This window comes from Pagrus major, chromosome 2, assembly GCF_040436345.1.
Source record: "Pagrus major chromosome 2, Pma_NU_1.0".
NCBI classification, from domain to species: domain Eukaryota; kingdom Metazoa; phylum Chordata; class Actinopteri; order Spariformes; family Sparidae; genus Pagrus; species Pagrus major.
The window spans coordinates 1,713,119-1,729,542 of NC_133216.1; the positions used below are offsets into that span (position 1 = coordinate 1,713,119).

A 16,424-nucleotide genomic window follows, 5' to 3' on the forward strand; every position below is an offset into this window, starting at 1 on the left:
TAAAACTAGAAAACTATAATTCACTGAGTAGAGAATAAACTGCAGCGTAGTCTGAAGTCTCCCAGCAGCCTCTGAACGCATCGTCACAGTGATAAAATGTTCTGTTGGATCAGCAGCAGCCACATCAGAGCAGCTTCCACCCTGCCGAGGTGCCCTTGAGCAGGGTGCAGTCAGCTGACCTTTGACCTCTGAATGTGAGAGTCTCTAAACAGCAGCAGGACCTTCAGTCGGGTTCAGAGGAAGGTGGTGAGGAGCCTCTTCTCGGCTCCAGCGCTGCGGGGAGGGGACGGGGATTTGACCTTTGACCCGCTGCGCTGCCGCTTCCTCCGGGCTCTGCGGTTCTTAAACCACACCTGGAAACACAGAGGAGAGAGTTTAGACTTCATGATCTATGAGCAGTAACATTTAAAGTGTTAATTGTTTATCTAAATGTTTAATTTGTAAGTGTAAAGTCAGTGGACTCAGGCGAGAACAGCTCTGTTTTCTGTCCCATGCGTAAAAATATTCTCTGGAGAGGTTTTGGTTCCTTGGTCAGTCTGTGCGTCTTGCGTAAAATGCCACCTGGAGAGGTTTTACGCACATTTGTCTTTCACCTGCCTAAAATGAACATTTCAGAGAAGCATCTCGTCGGACTCACCCTGACGGTCTCCTCGCTCAGCCCGGTGCTCCTCGCCACGTCGGCGCGCGCCTCCACGGTCGGGTAGTCGGTGAGCTCGAACAGCGCCTCGAGCCGCTTCGTCTGACTGTCGGTGAAGACCGTCCTCATCCGGGACCTCTGACGCTGCTGCGACTGCACCCCGGCCTGGTGGTAACCATGGTAACCTACCAACTGTTGAGCATCTAATGACAAAAATAGAGAAAAATCAACGAGTTAGTCGATTGATAGCAAAAGATATCCTGAATTCTATTTTTCTATTTATATTTTTCTATTAAAGTAACTTTTTTTTGGCACTTTCTTGTGTTTGATTTCATCCTAAACTGAATGAAAAGTTTAAACTTAACTTTTCTTATTTTAAATCTGAATTGAAATAAAAGTTTAGCTCGAGTTTTTCCTTAAAAATGTTAAATTACCTGCAGGTTCCTGGCTGCTGAAGTGCACGTAAACTCCGGAGTTTGAGTGAACTCTGCTGAAGTCTGTGTGATGGAAACCGGCTCCATACGGGTAAAACGCCTCTCCGAAGCCCATTCCTCGGTACTGCAGGCAGCCTGGTACGGGCATCGGGACCGGCGCAGTAGCTCTGAAGCACCCGGAGTCTGGACTGAGTCCGGCGGGGAATCCCTGGAGATACCCGCCCGGTGAGACCTCCGTGACCGGCGGCTTGTGTCCGAGCTGCGGGGAGAGGATGCGCTCGATGCTGAAGTCCGACACTCTGCTTCCCTCCATGACTGATGATCCAGGAAAGTTTCCAGTGAGCTGCTCTGAGGCCTCTGAGCTCCTGAAGTCCTCCAGGGTCCAGTTTTAAACACAGTTAGTGTGGAGCATCAAACCATCAGACACCTGACGGCTCATTAGTATGTTAATGAGAGTCATGAAGTCGGTGTTTGATGGCTGAACTTCAGTCAGACATGAGAAGGAACGTGGACTTTGATTTGACCTCGTGAACTCTTTGATTCTTTGAACTGAATAATGACGTGATGAACGTACTTATTATGTTCAGTTAATCTCCAGCTTTCACTTTTCTTCAAACAAACTCATCATCGTGCTGATGTTCACGAGACTGAGCCGGAGTGCGCCTGCGTACTGAGACTTCATGTAGACACAACAACAACAGTCATACCTGAGCCAAAGTGAAGAAATCGTGTTAAAATATTATTCTGGTAAAAGTGAAAGTCACTCACAGGAAAAGTACTCGAGTAAAAGTCTGAAAGTATCTGATTACACTACTAAACATTCTTCTGACTCAAAATACTTTTAAACCAACTTTCTAAAGTAAAAACGATTCATTGTTTATGTTTTAAGAATATTCTTCCTGTTTTGTATTTTGTTAATATGTGATTTAAAAACTGGAAATCAGATGTTTGTGTTGTCGTCTCGTCTACAAACATTTGTCAGAATATATGAGTGATTTCATTATTTTACAATCAGGAGATAAAGTTTAAATAATATCGACTGCAGACAGAACAAAACACATCAAGTGAAAAAACATTTTAATTCTCATTGGACACATTCGTTCATTCATCCAATTCATTATCGACCAAAAGTCAAACATGAATAAAAGTACAAATATACTAATAAATGTATATAAAAATATTACTTTGGTCACCCACACTAATAGTACTTGAGTTAAAGTCTTAAAATATCTGATATTAAATGTACTTAGGTATCAGAAACACACTGACATATATAAATAAATAAAGTTATCAAATAAATGTGAAGTAAAAGTACAATAGCGAAGTGAAAGAAAGCAGTCAATGGAAAAACTCAAGTAAAATTTATACTTGAGTTTTGACTTAAATGTTAAACTTAAATGTGTATTGGCCTGTTTATTGTTATTAATCAACATAAAAAGTTTGTTTCCTTTTATTTTGTTACATGTATGAATTTATTGTTTTGTATTTGATAGAAATCAGATCTTCATGTCGTCTTCTCGTCTGCCAGGATTCGTGTGCTTTCATGATGTGTCCTCTGCAGTCTCTCTTGTTTTAAGATGTATTTGTTAATAATAATAAGAAAATGTTCACTTTGTTTTAAAAGTGTTGGAAACATCCATGCAGACATATTTATTTCCTCTTTAAGGACTTTTTTTCATTTGTATTCTGACAGTCTCAGTCTGCTGTATCTGTTTCTGTCCACTCATGAAACACTGACATCAGTCGAGTCGTCTGCACCGAGTGTCAGAGGCCTGCAGATGTCACTGCTGCTGTTTGCTGCACTGAAAAGAAACCTGCACGTCCGGCACGTAGACACGTCCACCTGTCAGACGTGTGGAGGCAGTAAAAGTACTCACAGTGCAGTAAAATGTTCCTGTTGCATTAATGTGTATGTGTCATTTTACTGCTGACCTCATTTTAACTTGAGTAAAAGTATTTAGTTACATTCCACTAAAGCTACCTGTGATTATTAATGATATTTTCTTCATAGGAACACAAAACAAACATTATGCAACCATGACTAAAGTAGTAAAAAGTTAAATATTTACCTCTAGTGGAAGTTTAAAGCAGCAGGAAGTAAAAATACTCAAGTAGAAAACAAATATATTAAATCATACTTAAGTAAAGTACTCGAGTAAATGTACAGGTCATCACTGTTGTATTATAATAAAGTATAACTGAGTGTTTTTAAACAAAACTGTGTGAGACTAGAAGAATATTTGACAAGATGAAATATAGATATGATGTTTATTTTCCTGTGTGTGTGTGTGTGTGTGTGTGTGTGTGTGTGTGTGTGTGTGTGTGTGTGTGTGTGTGTGTGTGTGTGATGTTAGCTCAGTCTGACTTCTGAGAGAAAATCAATCAGTGATCAATAGCAGATCAATCAGTGTCCTCTCTTTAAACCCACTGTGATCTGATCGATCGTTAACGGTCATGAAAGGAGTGAACAGAAACAGAAAGAGATCATCAAACGTCCTCAGACTGACGATCAAAGAGCAGAAACAACGACGGCGACTGAACATCCACACGTTTGAATATTTAAATATTAAGAAAGGATCAAAATGAGCTCAGCTGGACAATAAACAAACACAGAGGACAGTTAAATATCACAAATCATCCATTTAATGTGACGCTTTCATGCTAATATGCTTCTTGTTTCAGTCAGTTTACCAAATATACATTTTCATGGCTCCAAATGTTTTAATTATTGTCCTAAAAACCACAACATCACCAGACTCCCTTAACAAATGTAGTGATTTTAAGAGTTGTTGAGTTAAAACAAACTTTATAACGCTGTGAATTCTGAATTCACAGATTCAGATTCTGAATCATTGTCTCCTTCTTGTAAATTCAGCATTAAATGAAAACAGTAAGTTGTGTGTTTCCTTGTAAAAAGTATCAGTCATCTGTTTACACTGATTTCACCATTTACACTCAATTTATGAAAGAAGAAACATTTTATTGCTCTAAACATGTCACATTTTACAAACACACTGAACAGTAACCAGTATAGGCGACTTCTTTGTCCCCAGACTCCCTTAACAAATGTGTCAGTTTAGTGAGTTGTTGAGTTGGAGACACTTTATAAACTGTGTGAAACTCTGTCTCTGACTGATTCTGACTTATTTGTTCCTTCTTGTGAATTCAGCAAATGTTCTACATGAACTTCTTTCTGTCTTTGAGTAGAAACATGGAGTCTGTTCGTCTCACTGATGTTAATCTGCATATAAAGCAGGTTGGTGAGATCTGATCATTAGTGAACACTAATCACTAGTGAGGCGCGTGTCAAGAAGCGTGTTAATGTCGGTGTGAACTGACACGTGCAGAGCGGTCCAGCTGTGATCTGATCACTGAGGACAGATGTTAATAACGGGTCTGAACAGAACCTCAGTGTGTTTGTGATGCGCAGTCATTTTCTTTGACTTGTTTACTTCATCTTACAGGATTTTATTCCTCCTCGACTGCAGCTGCTGAGTGTTTTGCATCAGGTGTGTGTGTGTGTGTGTGTGCGACTGTGTGTGTGTGTGTGTGTGTGTGTGCGACTGTGTGTGTGTTGTTCATTTCATGCTGCCTCGCCTCCCTCAGCATGAATCAGCAAAACGTCATGAAGCCTCAGACTCACTCCAGACATCCAGCAGTCTGTCTGTCTGTCTCTCTGTCTGTCTGTCTGTCTCTCTGTCTGTCTGTCAGATTAGTAAACACAGCGAGGGTTCAGTCGCAGGGTATTGTGGACGGGCTTCATTTCTCCTCTCTCTCTGCCTTTTTGGTGACTCTTCGTCTCTCCTTCCATGTCGGCTGGGCTTCAATACTCCAGTCCAGTTTCAGACATTTCCCCACTGTCGGGCCTGATCTCAGTACTGTGTTTCCTGGCTGGGTGTCAGGCGACGCTCTCTAAATGATACCAGCTCTTCACCGTCCTGTGATGTGGCAGCTGATTTTGTTCTCTGCTCCCAGATCTCGTTGTCTCCTCAACTTGCAGACATTTTTTCGGTTGCTGCTACCTGCTGTTAGCTGGTCGTTGATTCTGAGCTGTTCTTCACCTCTTATACACAACAGCAAGGTGAAATAAAGGTGCAGGGCATAAAAGGGTTAGGGTTCGGGCATTATTTCGATATATGGTGTCAGAGCTTGTGTCAAATGTTCACAATGTTCAACATTCAAATTACACGTGTATGAGCTGATTTTAACGTCGGGAGGTGGAGGTACAGCGAGGTGAGACGGCTACTAAGCCAGAGACCGCTGTTCAAGATGGTGTTTCGACATTTGTAAGTGTGCAACCACTGGATATTTTGAATGAGACGTGAGGACATTTCCAGCCATGAACCAGAACCAAGTGGAAACAAAATGTAAAGTTTCAATAAATCTGAAGTTTGCATAAACGTCCATGTAATCTTTTGTAAGCACGAACACAAACGAGTGAAGTCTGCAGCCGTGTTAGCAGGTCTGTGCTGAGGCAAAGTGGTGCTATGAGCTAAATGCTAATCATCATCAAACACAAAGTACGGTCGGGGCTGATTGCGAGGTCGTTAGTTTTGGCAATTTGGTCGTAAACCAAAGTATTGGACGGATTAAAATTTGGAGACTCGGATGAAAAAGTCAGAAAATCACCAAAGTTATTACAGCTCTGCTCGAGGGAAACATGAACGTCTGAGCCACGTTGATTGATGACGATCAATCATAAACTAGTCGGTCTGTGTATCACTGGTCGTTTCAATACTGTGTGTGACCAGCCAGAGAAAAGACAGAGGAGAAAAACAGAGACAGGGAGGAGGGAGAGTCAGAGAGTTGAGTCTCATCCAGACTGATGTTTTCTGTCTGTGACCCAGAGACGACCTGAACCCTCTGAGGACAGCGGCGACAGAGGCAGAGAGGGGATGATATTAAGAGTAATAAAGATTATTTATTGATAAGGACGAGCTGATAAAAAGAGATAAGAGGATCACCCTCTCTGTGTCCTCTGTCGTCTCCTGTGCACCCGTCAGATCTCAGCGAAGAGAAAAAATGAGTGTGGTTTGTGAATGAAACGTCGTCATCAGTCCGACGAGCCTCCTGCTGGCAACTGAAGCGTCTCTCTCTGGGTGTCTGCTGACGGATGAGTCATCTCTCAGCTGCTGCAGGCTCACATCGGTTTGGAAATATCGACTCCGGTGCAGTCGAATGCTTTTCAAATGGTATTACACACACATCAACAGCTCTGTGTTTGCGTGCAGCATGCAGAGTTTACAAACTTTCATTCTGTCATGCAGCTCTGACAAATGTCACGGCCTTACGTTTCTTTATGTCGCAGGTTTACACCATCACACTGTGGTGATCCTCTGGTTAGCTTTAGTGTTTGGAAAGCATCATGGTTTGGATTAAAAGATGGCCCGATGGTCCGTATGCACAGCAACATAAAGGAACGTATCCCCGACCTGCAGAAACACAGTGCAAACATTACTGTGGTGATCACAGGAAAACAAAAACATTGTCAGGAAGCAGCAGGTGAAGCTGGAGGACCAGCAGCAGGACAGTCAGCAGCTCTGGTGTCCCTCTGGGATGTGTCCTGCTCCTGCTCCCTGTCCTGCTCCTGCTCCTTGTCCTCCTCCTGCTCCTTGTCCTCCTCCTGCTCCCCGTCCTCCTCCTGCTTCCCGTCCTCCTCCACACAGACGACTGCAGCTCAGCGAACACGTCTATTAAACTCCTGTCCAACCTCTGAAGTCTGCAGACGACAAAACAAACATGGCCGGTGAGACGTCTGCATACAGATGAGATGTTGGCACAGCTGGACCTCTGGTGAAGGAGGAGGAGGAGGAGAAGAAGAAGAAGGAGGAGGAGGAGACAAAGAAGAAGTAGTAGAAGAAGAAGAAGAAAAAGAAGAAGAAGAAGGAAAGAAGAAGGAGACGAAGAAGAAGAAGAAGAAGAAGAAGAAGAAGAAAAGACGAAGAAGAAGAAAAAGAAGAAGAAGAAGAAAAGAAGAAGAAGAAGAAGAAGAAGGAGGAGAAGAAGAAGAAGTAGTAGTAGTAGAAGAAGAAGAAGAAGAAGAAAAGAAGAAGAAGAAAAAGAAGGAGGAGAAGAAGAAGAAGAAGGAGACGAAGAAGAAAAGAAGAAGAAGAAGTAGTAGTAGTAGAAGAAGAAGAAGAAGAAGAAGAAAAGAAGAAGAAGGAGACGAAGAAGAAGAAGAAGAAGAAGAAAAGAAGAAGAAGAAAAAGAAGAAGAAGAAAAGAAGAAGAAGAAGAAGAAGAAGTAGTAGTAGTAGAAGAAGAAGAAGAAGAAGAAGAAAAGAAGAAGAAGAAAAAGAAGGAGGAGAAGAAGAAGAAGAAGAAGGAGACGAAGAAGAAAAGAAGAAGAAGTAGTAGTAGTAGAAGAAGAAGAAGAAGAAGAAGAAGAAGAAGAAGGAGACGAAGAAGAAAAGAAGAAGAAGTAGTAGTAGTAGAAGAAGAAAAAGAAGAAGAAGAAGTAGTAGAAGAAGAAGAAAAGTCTTTGCACCACCTGTCGCTCACCCGTCAGGCTGCAGTGTGTATTACAGCTCAGTGAGACCTGTAAGACGACTCTCAGGTCAACAAGGACTCTCCTGACAGCTGCAGGGATCATGAGGCTCTGTGGCGCAATGGATAGCGCGTTGGACTTCTAGTTAAACACAGGAGAAGTGATTCAAAGGTTGTGGGTTCGAGTCCCACCAGAGTCGAGCTTTATGATCTACTAACTTACAAGTACTGTGTGTGTCAGCGAGAGGCCACTGCTTGTGCCAGTTCATCGATGCTGCTAAAAATGATTGTTGAAACCATTGCAAAGAATCAATAATGTGACACCACTAATGTCTGAAGTTTTATGAATTTGTTGTTAAAATTAGTTTTCTTCTGTGTCTGAATATATTCATGTTCCTTGTATCGTCTGCTGAGGTTTTAGAGGGTTGTTACTTTGTGTTTAGTTTTATTTGAGTTTCTGTTCAGTGAGTCAGACGACAGGCTGAAACATGTCTGCTGACGGTGTCTGTACACATGAACAGGATTTTTTTGAATATGTGAGTTTTCCTGTATTTTAAAAAGACACAAAAATATTTTTACAAGAATAGACTGTGAATTAACATATTTAAATTGTTTATGGTAAATGTGAAGAACTGTAAGATTTCATTCTTTTTACAGGAAATAAATAAAAAATAGTTTTGTAAATTTATCATAATTTCACAAATATTATTATTATTATTTCTCTATTAAATTCTCAGAGTAAAACATGTGCTGTACTCATCCCATGAGGTATAGATTGAAGATTTTTAACATAAAATAATATTAAAACAACAATAACATCACTTTTTGAAATGTCATTATTTATACACATCTAAATATCTTGTATTAAACATTAAAAAGCAGAAAAATAAGCAAGATCTCGTGTAAAATTAAGGTTAAAAACTATTGTAATTATGGAGAATTGCTGTGTTTTTATGAGACACTTAATTTCAGTTATTTTACAGGATATTTTTTACATTATTATTATTAATTTACAGTTTATTTTTCACAGTGTGTCCTCAACAACCTCTCCACCTTCTTTCTTCAAAATTACAAATTCTCGTAAAAAAAAAGGTAATTATTTGAATGAATTTGCGCTAATTGGAGTTCCCTTTGCTAACTAACTGTTTCATTAGTGTTCTGTCAGCTCAGTAATTACAAATACAGGTTTTATGTTTTAATTTAAATCCACTGGTGTTGTACCTTTGCACCCAGACTGACTCCGCCTCTGCCTTTCAATCAGCCCACTTACATAATAATGAGGCTGATTGAATATTCACAGCTGCAGTGTGTCGGTGTGGTCAGCAGGAGGCGGTGCAGGGCGGCAGCACAGCAGCACACAGACAGGAAGGCAGAAACCATTATGTAACATCTCAGTCTTCAGTCCTCAGTCCTCTTCTGTCTCATCCAGCCTCTCTCTCTCACCAAGACACCATTCATTCTCTATGTGACTCGCTCTTCTCTCTCTCTCTCTCTCTCTTCACACCTGTTTCAACCAGTAATATCATCATATAACACACACACACACACACACACACACACACACACACACACACACACACAGACGCTAGACAGTCATTAGACGACTGTACGACCTTCACTGCTCTTCATAGCCCACAGGAGACACACCACACACACATAAACACACACCAGAAAATTAATTCTCTCTCTCTCTCTCACACACACACACACATAAACACACACACACACACATAAACACACACACACAAACACACACACACACACACACACACTCAGCCTCCCTCCTGCCGTGCAGCTCGTCACCTGAGGCGCTACAGAAGTCTCTCTCTGAATAATGTGATCTCTCTTCAGGGCGCGCTTGATTTAACTCAGCTCTGCAGGATTTCTTGCCTCGGTTAGATCCGCCCGTCTTTGCTCCTCTCTGATGAATCAGCCACTCGGGTTTCCAAAGATTTGGTTGCTGAACTGTGTTTCTACCAGAGCAGCTTCTGGAGCTTCACAGTAAAACAGAGTTGCAGCATTCAGCTGGAAAAGACACAACATGTCTCCATACAGCTCGTCTGCTGCGATCCAAGTCCAGACACAAGACAGTACTGATGTCTCCGTTCCTGGTTGTTGGTTTAAAGACCGTCCAGGGAAACATTCAGTCTCTTAATGAAGTGAACAGACAGATCTGCTGATCAAGAGTCTAAAGCTCGACTCTGGTGGGACTCGAACCCACAACCTTTGAATCACTTCTCCTGTGTTTGACTAGAAGTCCAATGCGCTATCCATTGCGCCACAGAGCCTCATGTTCCTGCAGGTGTCTCCAGGTTTTTGTTGCCTTGCTCAAGGGCACTTGGCAGAGCACAGGAGGTGAACTGGCACCTCTCCAGCTACAAATCCACACTTCGTACAGACTTGTTCTTTATTATGTAAAAAGCTTATTGTACCATCCAACATTACTTAGTTACTTTTCATCTGTTCTCATTCAAATTTGCTGCTGAGTCTTCTTACTCTTTGTTACTGGTTGATTTAAAAAAAAGAGATCCAACCACCAGCTGGTTCTGTGGTTCTGGTTCCCTTTCAGGATGACGTCTGCTCGGAGAACATATGAGTAAAATGTCACCTGTAATCAACAAGGACAACAAAAACAGAACACTTGACCCTTTTCTGTTGTTTCTCCCCACTTAGTGTGTCAGATAAAAGTGGCTAACGCTCCCAGACACGGCCGCTAAAAAGGTCAGAACTGATGTAGCAGTAAAGGTCAGGAGATACACACACACACACACACACACACACACACACACACACACGCACACACACAGTTTACACACAATGTGCAGCTCATGAATAAATGTACATTTAAACAAAAGAGGGAGGTTTAATTATGCAGGGTGTGTGTGTGGGTGTGTGTGTCAAAGAAAGAAGTGGGTGTGTGGTTAAGATGGCAAAGGGGTGCTGCCAGCCGATTGGCCAGTTTGGGGATACATAATGCGCTCTGATTGGCCGGTTTGTGTCACAATAGGAGCAGGGATTGGCTGACAGGTGGACAATGGCCGTGTCATTGGTCAGTTTAGAGAACAAAAGGCTGTTTGGGCATCGAGGCGGAAAGGTGAGGAGGTCAGAGAGTGTGTGTGTGTGTGTGTGTGTGTGTGTGAGTGTATGTGTGTGTGTGTGTGTGAGAGTGTGTGTGAGTGTGTGTGTGAGTGTATGTGTGTGTGTGTGAGTGTGTGTGTGAGTGTGTGTGTGTGTGAGTGTGAGTGTATGTGTGTGTGTGTGTGTGAGAGTGTGTGTGAGTGTGTGTGTGAGTGTATGTGTGTGTGTGTGAGTGTGTGTGTGTGTGTGTGTGTGTGTGTGAGTGTGTGTGTGAGTCTGTGGTGTTGTAGCTCAGGCCTGGATATCTTTTTACATACATGGAAATAATTCCTACTTTTTGCTTTAAATCCAGCCGATGGATAACAAATATGATACTCTTTACTCCATTACATTTGTCTGGCAGCTTAAGTTACTTTTCAGACTTTCAGATTACAATCACTTCTTCCTCTGAAGTTGGTGATGTTGGATGTTTGTGATAAAGTGTTCCTGTTTGGTTGAGAGATTTCTCCTCCGTCTTCAGCTTCATAAACTCTTTAAATCCTCCTGGATTATCTGAAAATGCTTCGTCACAAAACTCAAAACAAAATGTTTTTCTGACTTTTTACAGATACGTGGTTCTCACAGGAGCCGGGCTACAAATATATGAATGATCTTATAGAGCATTGATTAAAAAACATCAGATATAAAAACACTGACTGGGATGTTTTACTGAGACAAGAATACTTCATCTTCTCACTTTACGTTTTTGCTGACTCGACCGACTTTTGAGCAGTTTTTTGAGCGCCTGAGTCACTGAAAGGTTTGGATTCCCTGCAGGTCTGTGCTGTGAAGTGGAATAACTTCTTAAGATACAAAGCTTGATCCTGGTGGGACTTGAACTCACAACCTTTGAGTTACATCTCCAGTTTCCCTCAAAGACTAATGCGACTATCCATTGCTCCACAGAGCAAAGAGGAGGGTCCTTTGAAGATTCAAACAGCAGGACCAGTCTGCAGGACCTGGAGATTATTCTGACTTTTTGTGGAACCTGAAAGTTAGAAGCAAAGCTTGAAACTCTGAGTTGAGCTTTATACAGTAGATGTACAAAGTTGTTCAAATTCAGACTATTTAAGAAAGTTGGTTAAATTAAAAGAAGTGTGTGTGGAAAAATGCAGATTTGCTGTTTAACCTAACCCCTTAGAGACATTGTAGCTCTCACAGCACTGAAGTCTGACGTAAACACTTCAGTGTTTCTCTCCAAAAGGAAAGCTGATGTTTCCTTTCTTGCATTAAGTGGCAGCAACCTAAACTTTGCTTCTCAGTACTTGTAAGACGAGTTAACGGGTCAACAAAAACCTTTGTGACACCTGAAGGAAGCAAGAGGCTCTGTGGCGCAATGGACAGCGCATTGGACTTCTAGTTACTCACAGGAGAAGTGATTCAAAGGTTGTGGGTTCGAGTCCCACCAGAGTCGAGCTTTATAGGTTTATAGCAATGTTCAGCATTATAGTGCAGAAATAGGATTGGATAGTACCTCTGAATCCTCAGTCTGTCAGGCTCATGAATATCAAGAATTGACCTGCGACTGTCAGGATAACAATGTTAGCGATTACGGTTAGATGAAGAGGGAAATGTGTGGTCTCTAATATACTCGACAAGAACACTTTTGTTTTTGCTCCAATTTGACATAAAAGATCTAAGAAAAGATCCAAGAGTTTCTGTCTCCAGTACTGAGTGTACAGAACCACAGTGGCACTGATCCAGGATCTGGAAACTCCATTTAAACTTGTGGAACGGATGAATGTCTGAAGCAAAACTTAAAGGACTGCAAACAGCAAACAGTAAAAAAAACTATCTAACATGATAGCTGAAAGACCAGCGGGGCTCTGTGCCGCAACGGATAGTGCATTGGACTTCTAGTAGAACATAAGAAGAAGTGATTCAAAGGGTGTGGGTTCGAGTCCCACCAGAGTCAAGCTTTATTCAATCCAAACCACATAAATCAAACAGTGTAGGATTTCCTGCATCAGGAAGTAGAATCAAACCCAGACAGAAGAAAATACGCATTATCTCCTTGTCTTTAAACTAAACTGTTGATCTATAGCCCCGCCCACTGAGGTTTAACTCAGCCAATAGCATTATCCGTGCCTCCAGAGCAGACTGTGATGCTAATGCTATCGTTGGCACTCTGAGCCTCAGTGGTCTTAGCTCAGTGAACCATGCAGAACGTCTTCAGTGAAGCCAAGAGATGCATCTGTCATCAAACTGCCATCAGCTAATCCTCTGCAGCTCCACAACGACTCCACGGCTTCTCCTCCCCATCTGACAACGGCTTCCTTTTAGCTCAATAACTGCTTAAACCAATCCACTGAATTAAGCTACTGAGAGGGAAACAGAGCCCCACACCAGGAGTGTCCACTTAGCTCTTTAGCTACTTAGAACCAAGTGGGGTTAATCAACCGTCCATCATCTCAGGAGGCCTGCTGCTGCGAGGCGTGGCACACAAAACCTCAAGGGAAGTTAATGAGGCGTTCGATATCTGTAATCCATCTTGGAGACACATCTAACCGTGGTTTCCAACATCCAGCTGAGGTTCATCAACAGGACGAAAAGTCTGTCTCTCCTGTACAACAGAAGAAAAAGTCTCTTTCATCTCTCGTAGATGCAAAAGTGAAGTTTCTAGAGATCTCTGAGGACGTTACTGTTACAGATTTATCTGCTGAGCTATTAAAGATGTTTACACTTGGACATACTGATAAACCTTCAAGATCCAATCAACACAAATTATATAAATTAAAGATAAATGAATCTGCCTTGAGAAATATCTCCACAAAAAGTTCAATGACCTCATTAAAAACTCTTAAATTACATCTTCTGCAGCTCCGTCCAGAAGTTTAACTGGACACGAGATCGGCTTCAGGCTAGTTGTGATGTCACGAAATGAGGTTCGCACATGCAGCTCTCAAACCGAGATTTAAAGGGACAGTTCACCCAAAATCTCACCTGTAGTGTTGTTTCAAGATTGTTTCGGTGAGTTGCAGAGTTTTGGAGATATCAGCTGTAGAGATGTCTGCTTCTCTTCAATACTCGATGACACTCGGCTTGTGGAGCTCAAAGAACCAAAATAAGAATTTGTAAAACTCAACAGCGATGTTTCTTTTCAGAAATCATGACCTAGTTTCTCAAGATAATCCACAGATATGGTTGTGAGCAGTTTCATGTAGGAGTTATTTTCTATTTCACACCACAGGACCGACAAGTAAAACACATGTAGAGACAGACAATCATTTGGTACAAAGGAACAAAAGAGGTATACAAATCGATGTTTCCTAATCGAACGTCCACAATAAAAACATTTCACTTTCACTTTAAGACGTTTCCACGATGCGACTCCTTCTAATGAGCTCATGCAACACTTCACTCAGACTGTACGAGCCAGTAAATCAAAGAAAGAATTTGAAACGAGAAACATCAAACGCAGTCGAACAATAATCCTTTGAGATTCAATTAAGATGAATTATTATCATCAGCAGCTGAAAACGAGCCAGACAGAGTGTGAAGGCAGACGGACGGGCCACGACAGCGGCGGCTGCTCGGCTCTGTGGCTACTCAAAGCTGCACTTGGCAAGATGTGGATGTAAACAGCTGTTTGGAGCCAGAACTCAGAAGCGGAGCAGAGAGTCCGCATCCTCAGAACCTGAGGTGATCTGGATCAGCCCGCCGCTTTGTCCAGTGTCAGTTCTGCTGCTCCAGTTATTGTCCGGTAAACAGTCAAGAAGAGGAAGACTGGTTTCACTGGCTCTGATTAAGATGTTCTGTGTGATCACTGCTGGCTCTGAAGTCTTTTTACGAACAGAACCCGGCTGAACTCTTCCAAGCGACTGGTGGAAGTGATGAAGTCAGCAGCCGTGGACTGAATTTATCAGCCCTTGGCTCGTGTTTGCTGTTAAATTCCCTCTTTACTCGCAGCTGTAAATACAGCACATTGTCTCGGTGCGATTGTGTCGGCAGAGCGCCGCTCGTCGTCGTGGCTGTAAATAGAACCTCAGAACCGCCGTCTTATGTAACTTCCTGCTAAACCTCTTTTTGAAATACGGCGTTTACGTAACTGTCCTACAACACCGGCCTCATTTACATAATTGCATAGAGATAAAGTCACTGCACCAACGTATGGCAGAGTGTGTGTGAACTCATTTACATATATGCAGATGAGCCACACGTGTACACACACACACACACACACACACAAAACCCAGGCATTGATTTGTTGTGTCTGTCGTCCTCCTCTGGTGTGTGTGTGTGTTTATATGTGCTAGTGTGTGCATGTGCATGTGAGCGATATGCAGCTTGTTTGAAACAGTGTGTGTGTGTGTGTGTGTGTGTGTGTGTGTGTGTGTGTGTATGTGTAAATGTGCAGCCCGACTTGATTTAAATTGTGTTGTACCATCGTGTTTAGCTAGACGTCTTTAAACGTTACGGTTAATGAGAACAGAAATGAATTTTTCTTCTGCTGCTGATTCAAGAGAAATCTGCAGCATCTGTTTAGAAGAAGTGTAGCCTCGCCGCTCTCCCCTGTGAGCTTTGTTGAAGTTTAATCAATATTCAGTCTGATCTCAACAAAACTCTCTGATATACTTGACTTTTAACATAAAGTACGTTTAGATAAGAAGCTGCAACGTAACCATTAGCAGTCAACACCTGTAAGACGAGTCTGAGGTCAACAAAACCCTTTGTGACTCCTGTTGGGACTGTGGGGCTCTGTGGCGCAACGGATAGCGCATTGGACTTCTAGTTAAACACAGGAGAAGTGATTCAAAGGTTGTGGGTTCGAGTCCCACCAGAGTCGATGTTTAATGGTTTGTGGTAATTTGACAAAAGCCAAAACAAATCATGTGAAAGACAGTGAAAGACCACCTACCAAGCTGTCCAATCAGTGCCTCAGTCTCTCTGATCACCCTGACAACTTCAAATCATTGTGGGTGTGTGAGCACATTTCAGTTTGTTGTTGAAGAGAAAGACGCCCTGTGTTTGTTTACCTGTGGATCACTGATTGCACCTTTCCAGGACGTCTCTGTTGCACAACGCCTCACAGTGTGACAGTCGAAATATGAATCTCCACTGAGCTGCAGAGGGAAGAGCTCAAACTGCTGAAGCCATGTCAAGCCTCCCCTAATATCTGTTTCAGTGAGAACAAACCTGCTGCCAGGCCTCTTCTTTGACAAAGGTCACATGACTTGTCCACCCGGGTTTCCTTCAACTGCAGCATCTCACAGGGTCTTACCCTTATCAGGCCGATCTCAGGAAGGTCATACATGCCACGTCTAGATCTTTTCTATTCTTTGTATTCGTGGTTAAACCGAAAGACGATCTCCAAAACACGGCTGCTTGGCTTTCACAGCAGATATTTTGAAACGTCACAGTTTTGAAAGGAACGGGTGTGAATAATAAGATTAACGACGGCCGCTCCAGTTTCAGGGTTGACACAGAGGTCATGTCATCAGATTTTTTCAGGGGATTAAAGGGAGGTTTGGAAACCTGGGAGTAGTTACATATATCTAACGTCAACAGTAGTACAAGTGTTAATCTGCATCCTGTGGTTTTACACTCGTTATGTTTAGATTTAGTTTCTGACGCTGCAGCAGCTTCATGAGGATGTGATGCTTGTAGAATTAGCATCTTTTTAAAAGGCTCTACCTTAAAAAAATGTTATTAAAGAGAATTTTTTACTATCTACTCTCAGTTACTACTTGGAGGAAAGTCAGGTGAAGTCTCATAGTCCACAAAACATTTCTGGAGCTTCACAACAAAACA

The 16,424-nt window shown here is 42.2% G+C and overlaps 1 protein-coding gene and 4 non-coding genes across 5 annotated transcripts; 3 read left to right on the top strand and 2 right to left on the bottom strand.

The window, feature by feature from the left end:
• Positions 1-233: 233 nt before the first annotated feature.
• Positions 234-1,384, bottom strand: dharma. The gene is made up of 3 exons (XM_073484957.1): positions 1,072-1,384; positions 638-840; positions 234-353 (listed from the first exon to the last, which is right to left on the bottom strand). The coding sequence occupies exons 1-3, from the start codon at positions 1,382-1,384 to the stop codon at positions 234-236; spliced, it is 636 nt and encodes a 211-aa protein (XP_073341058.1).
• A 6,280-nt stretch (positions 1,385-7,664) lies between these two features.
• trnar-ucu (transfer RNA arginine (anticodon UCU)) lies at positions 7,665-7,756 on the top strand. Its single transcript is given in 2 exon segments — positions 7,665-7,701; positions 7,721-7,756. It is a non-coding gene; the product is annotated as a tRNA-Arg (tRNA).
• Positions 7,757-9,752: 1,996 nt separating this feature from the next.
• On the bottom strand, positions 9,753-9,844 carry trnar-ucu (transfer RNA arginine (anticodon UCU)). The gene is given in 2 exon segments: positions 9,753-9,788; positions 9,808-9,844. It is a non-coding gene; the product is annotated as a tRNA-Arg (tRNA).
• A 2,151-nt stretch (positions 9,845-11,995) lies between these two features.
• On the top strand, positions 11,996-12,087 carry trnar-ucu (transfer RNA arginine (anticodon UCU)). The gene is given in 2 exon segments: positions 11,996-12,032; positions 12,052-12,087. It is a non-coding gene; the product is annotated as a tRNA-Arg (tRNA).
• Positions 12,088-15,367: 3,280 nt separating this feature from the next.
• trnar-ucu (transfer RNA arginine (anticodon UCU)) lies at positions 15,368-15,459 on the top strand. Its single transcript is given in 2 exon segments — positions 15,368-15,404; positions 15,424-15,459. It is a non-coding gene; the product is annotated as a tRNA-Arg (tRNA).
• Positions 15,460-16,424: the final 965 nt, after the last annotated feature.

Excerpts from the sequence above, each read along its gene's own strand:
- dharma (XM_073484957.1), bottom strand. The coding sequence starts at position 1,384 with ATGGAGGGAAGCAGAGTGTCGGACTTCAGCATCGAGCGCATCCTCTCC. Across the intron at positions 841-1,071 it reads CAGCAGCCAGGAACCTGCAG|ATGCTCAACAGTTGGTAGGT; the intron begins GTAATTTAACAT and ends TTTTGTCATTAG. Across the intron at positions 354-637 it reads TGAGCGAGGAGACCGTCAGG|GTGTGGTTTAAGAACCGCAG; the intron begins GTGAGTCCGACG and ends CTGTGTTTCCAG.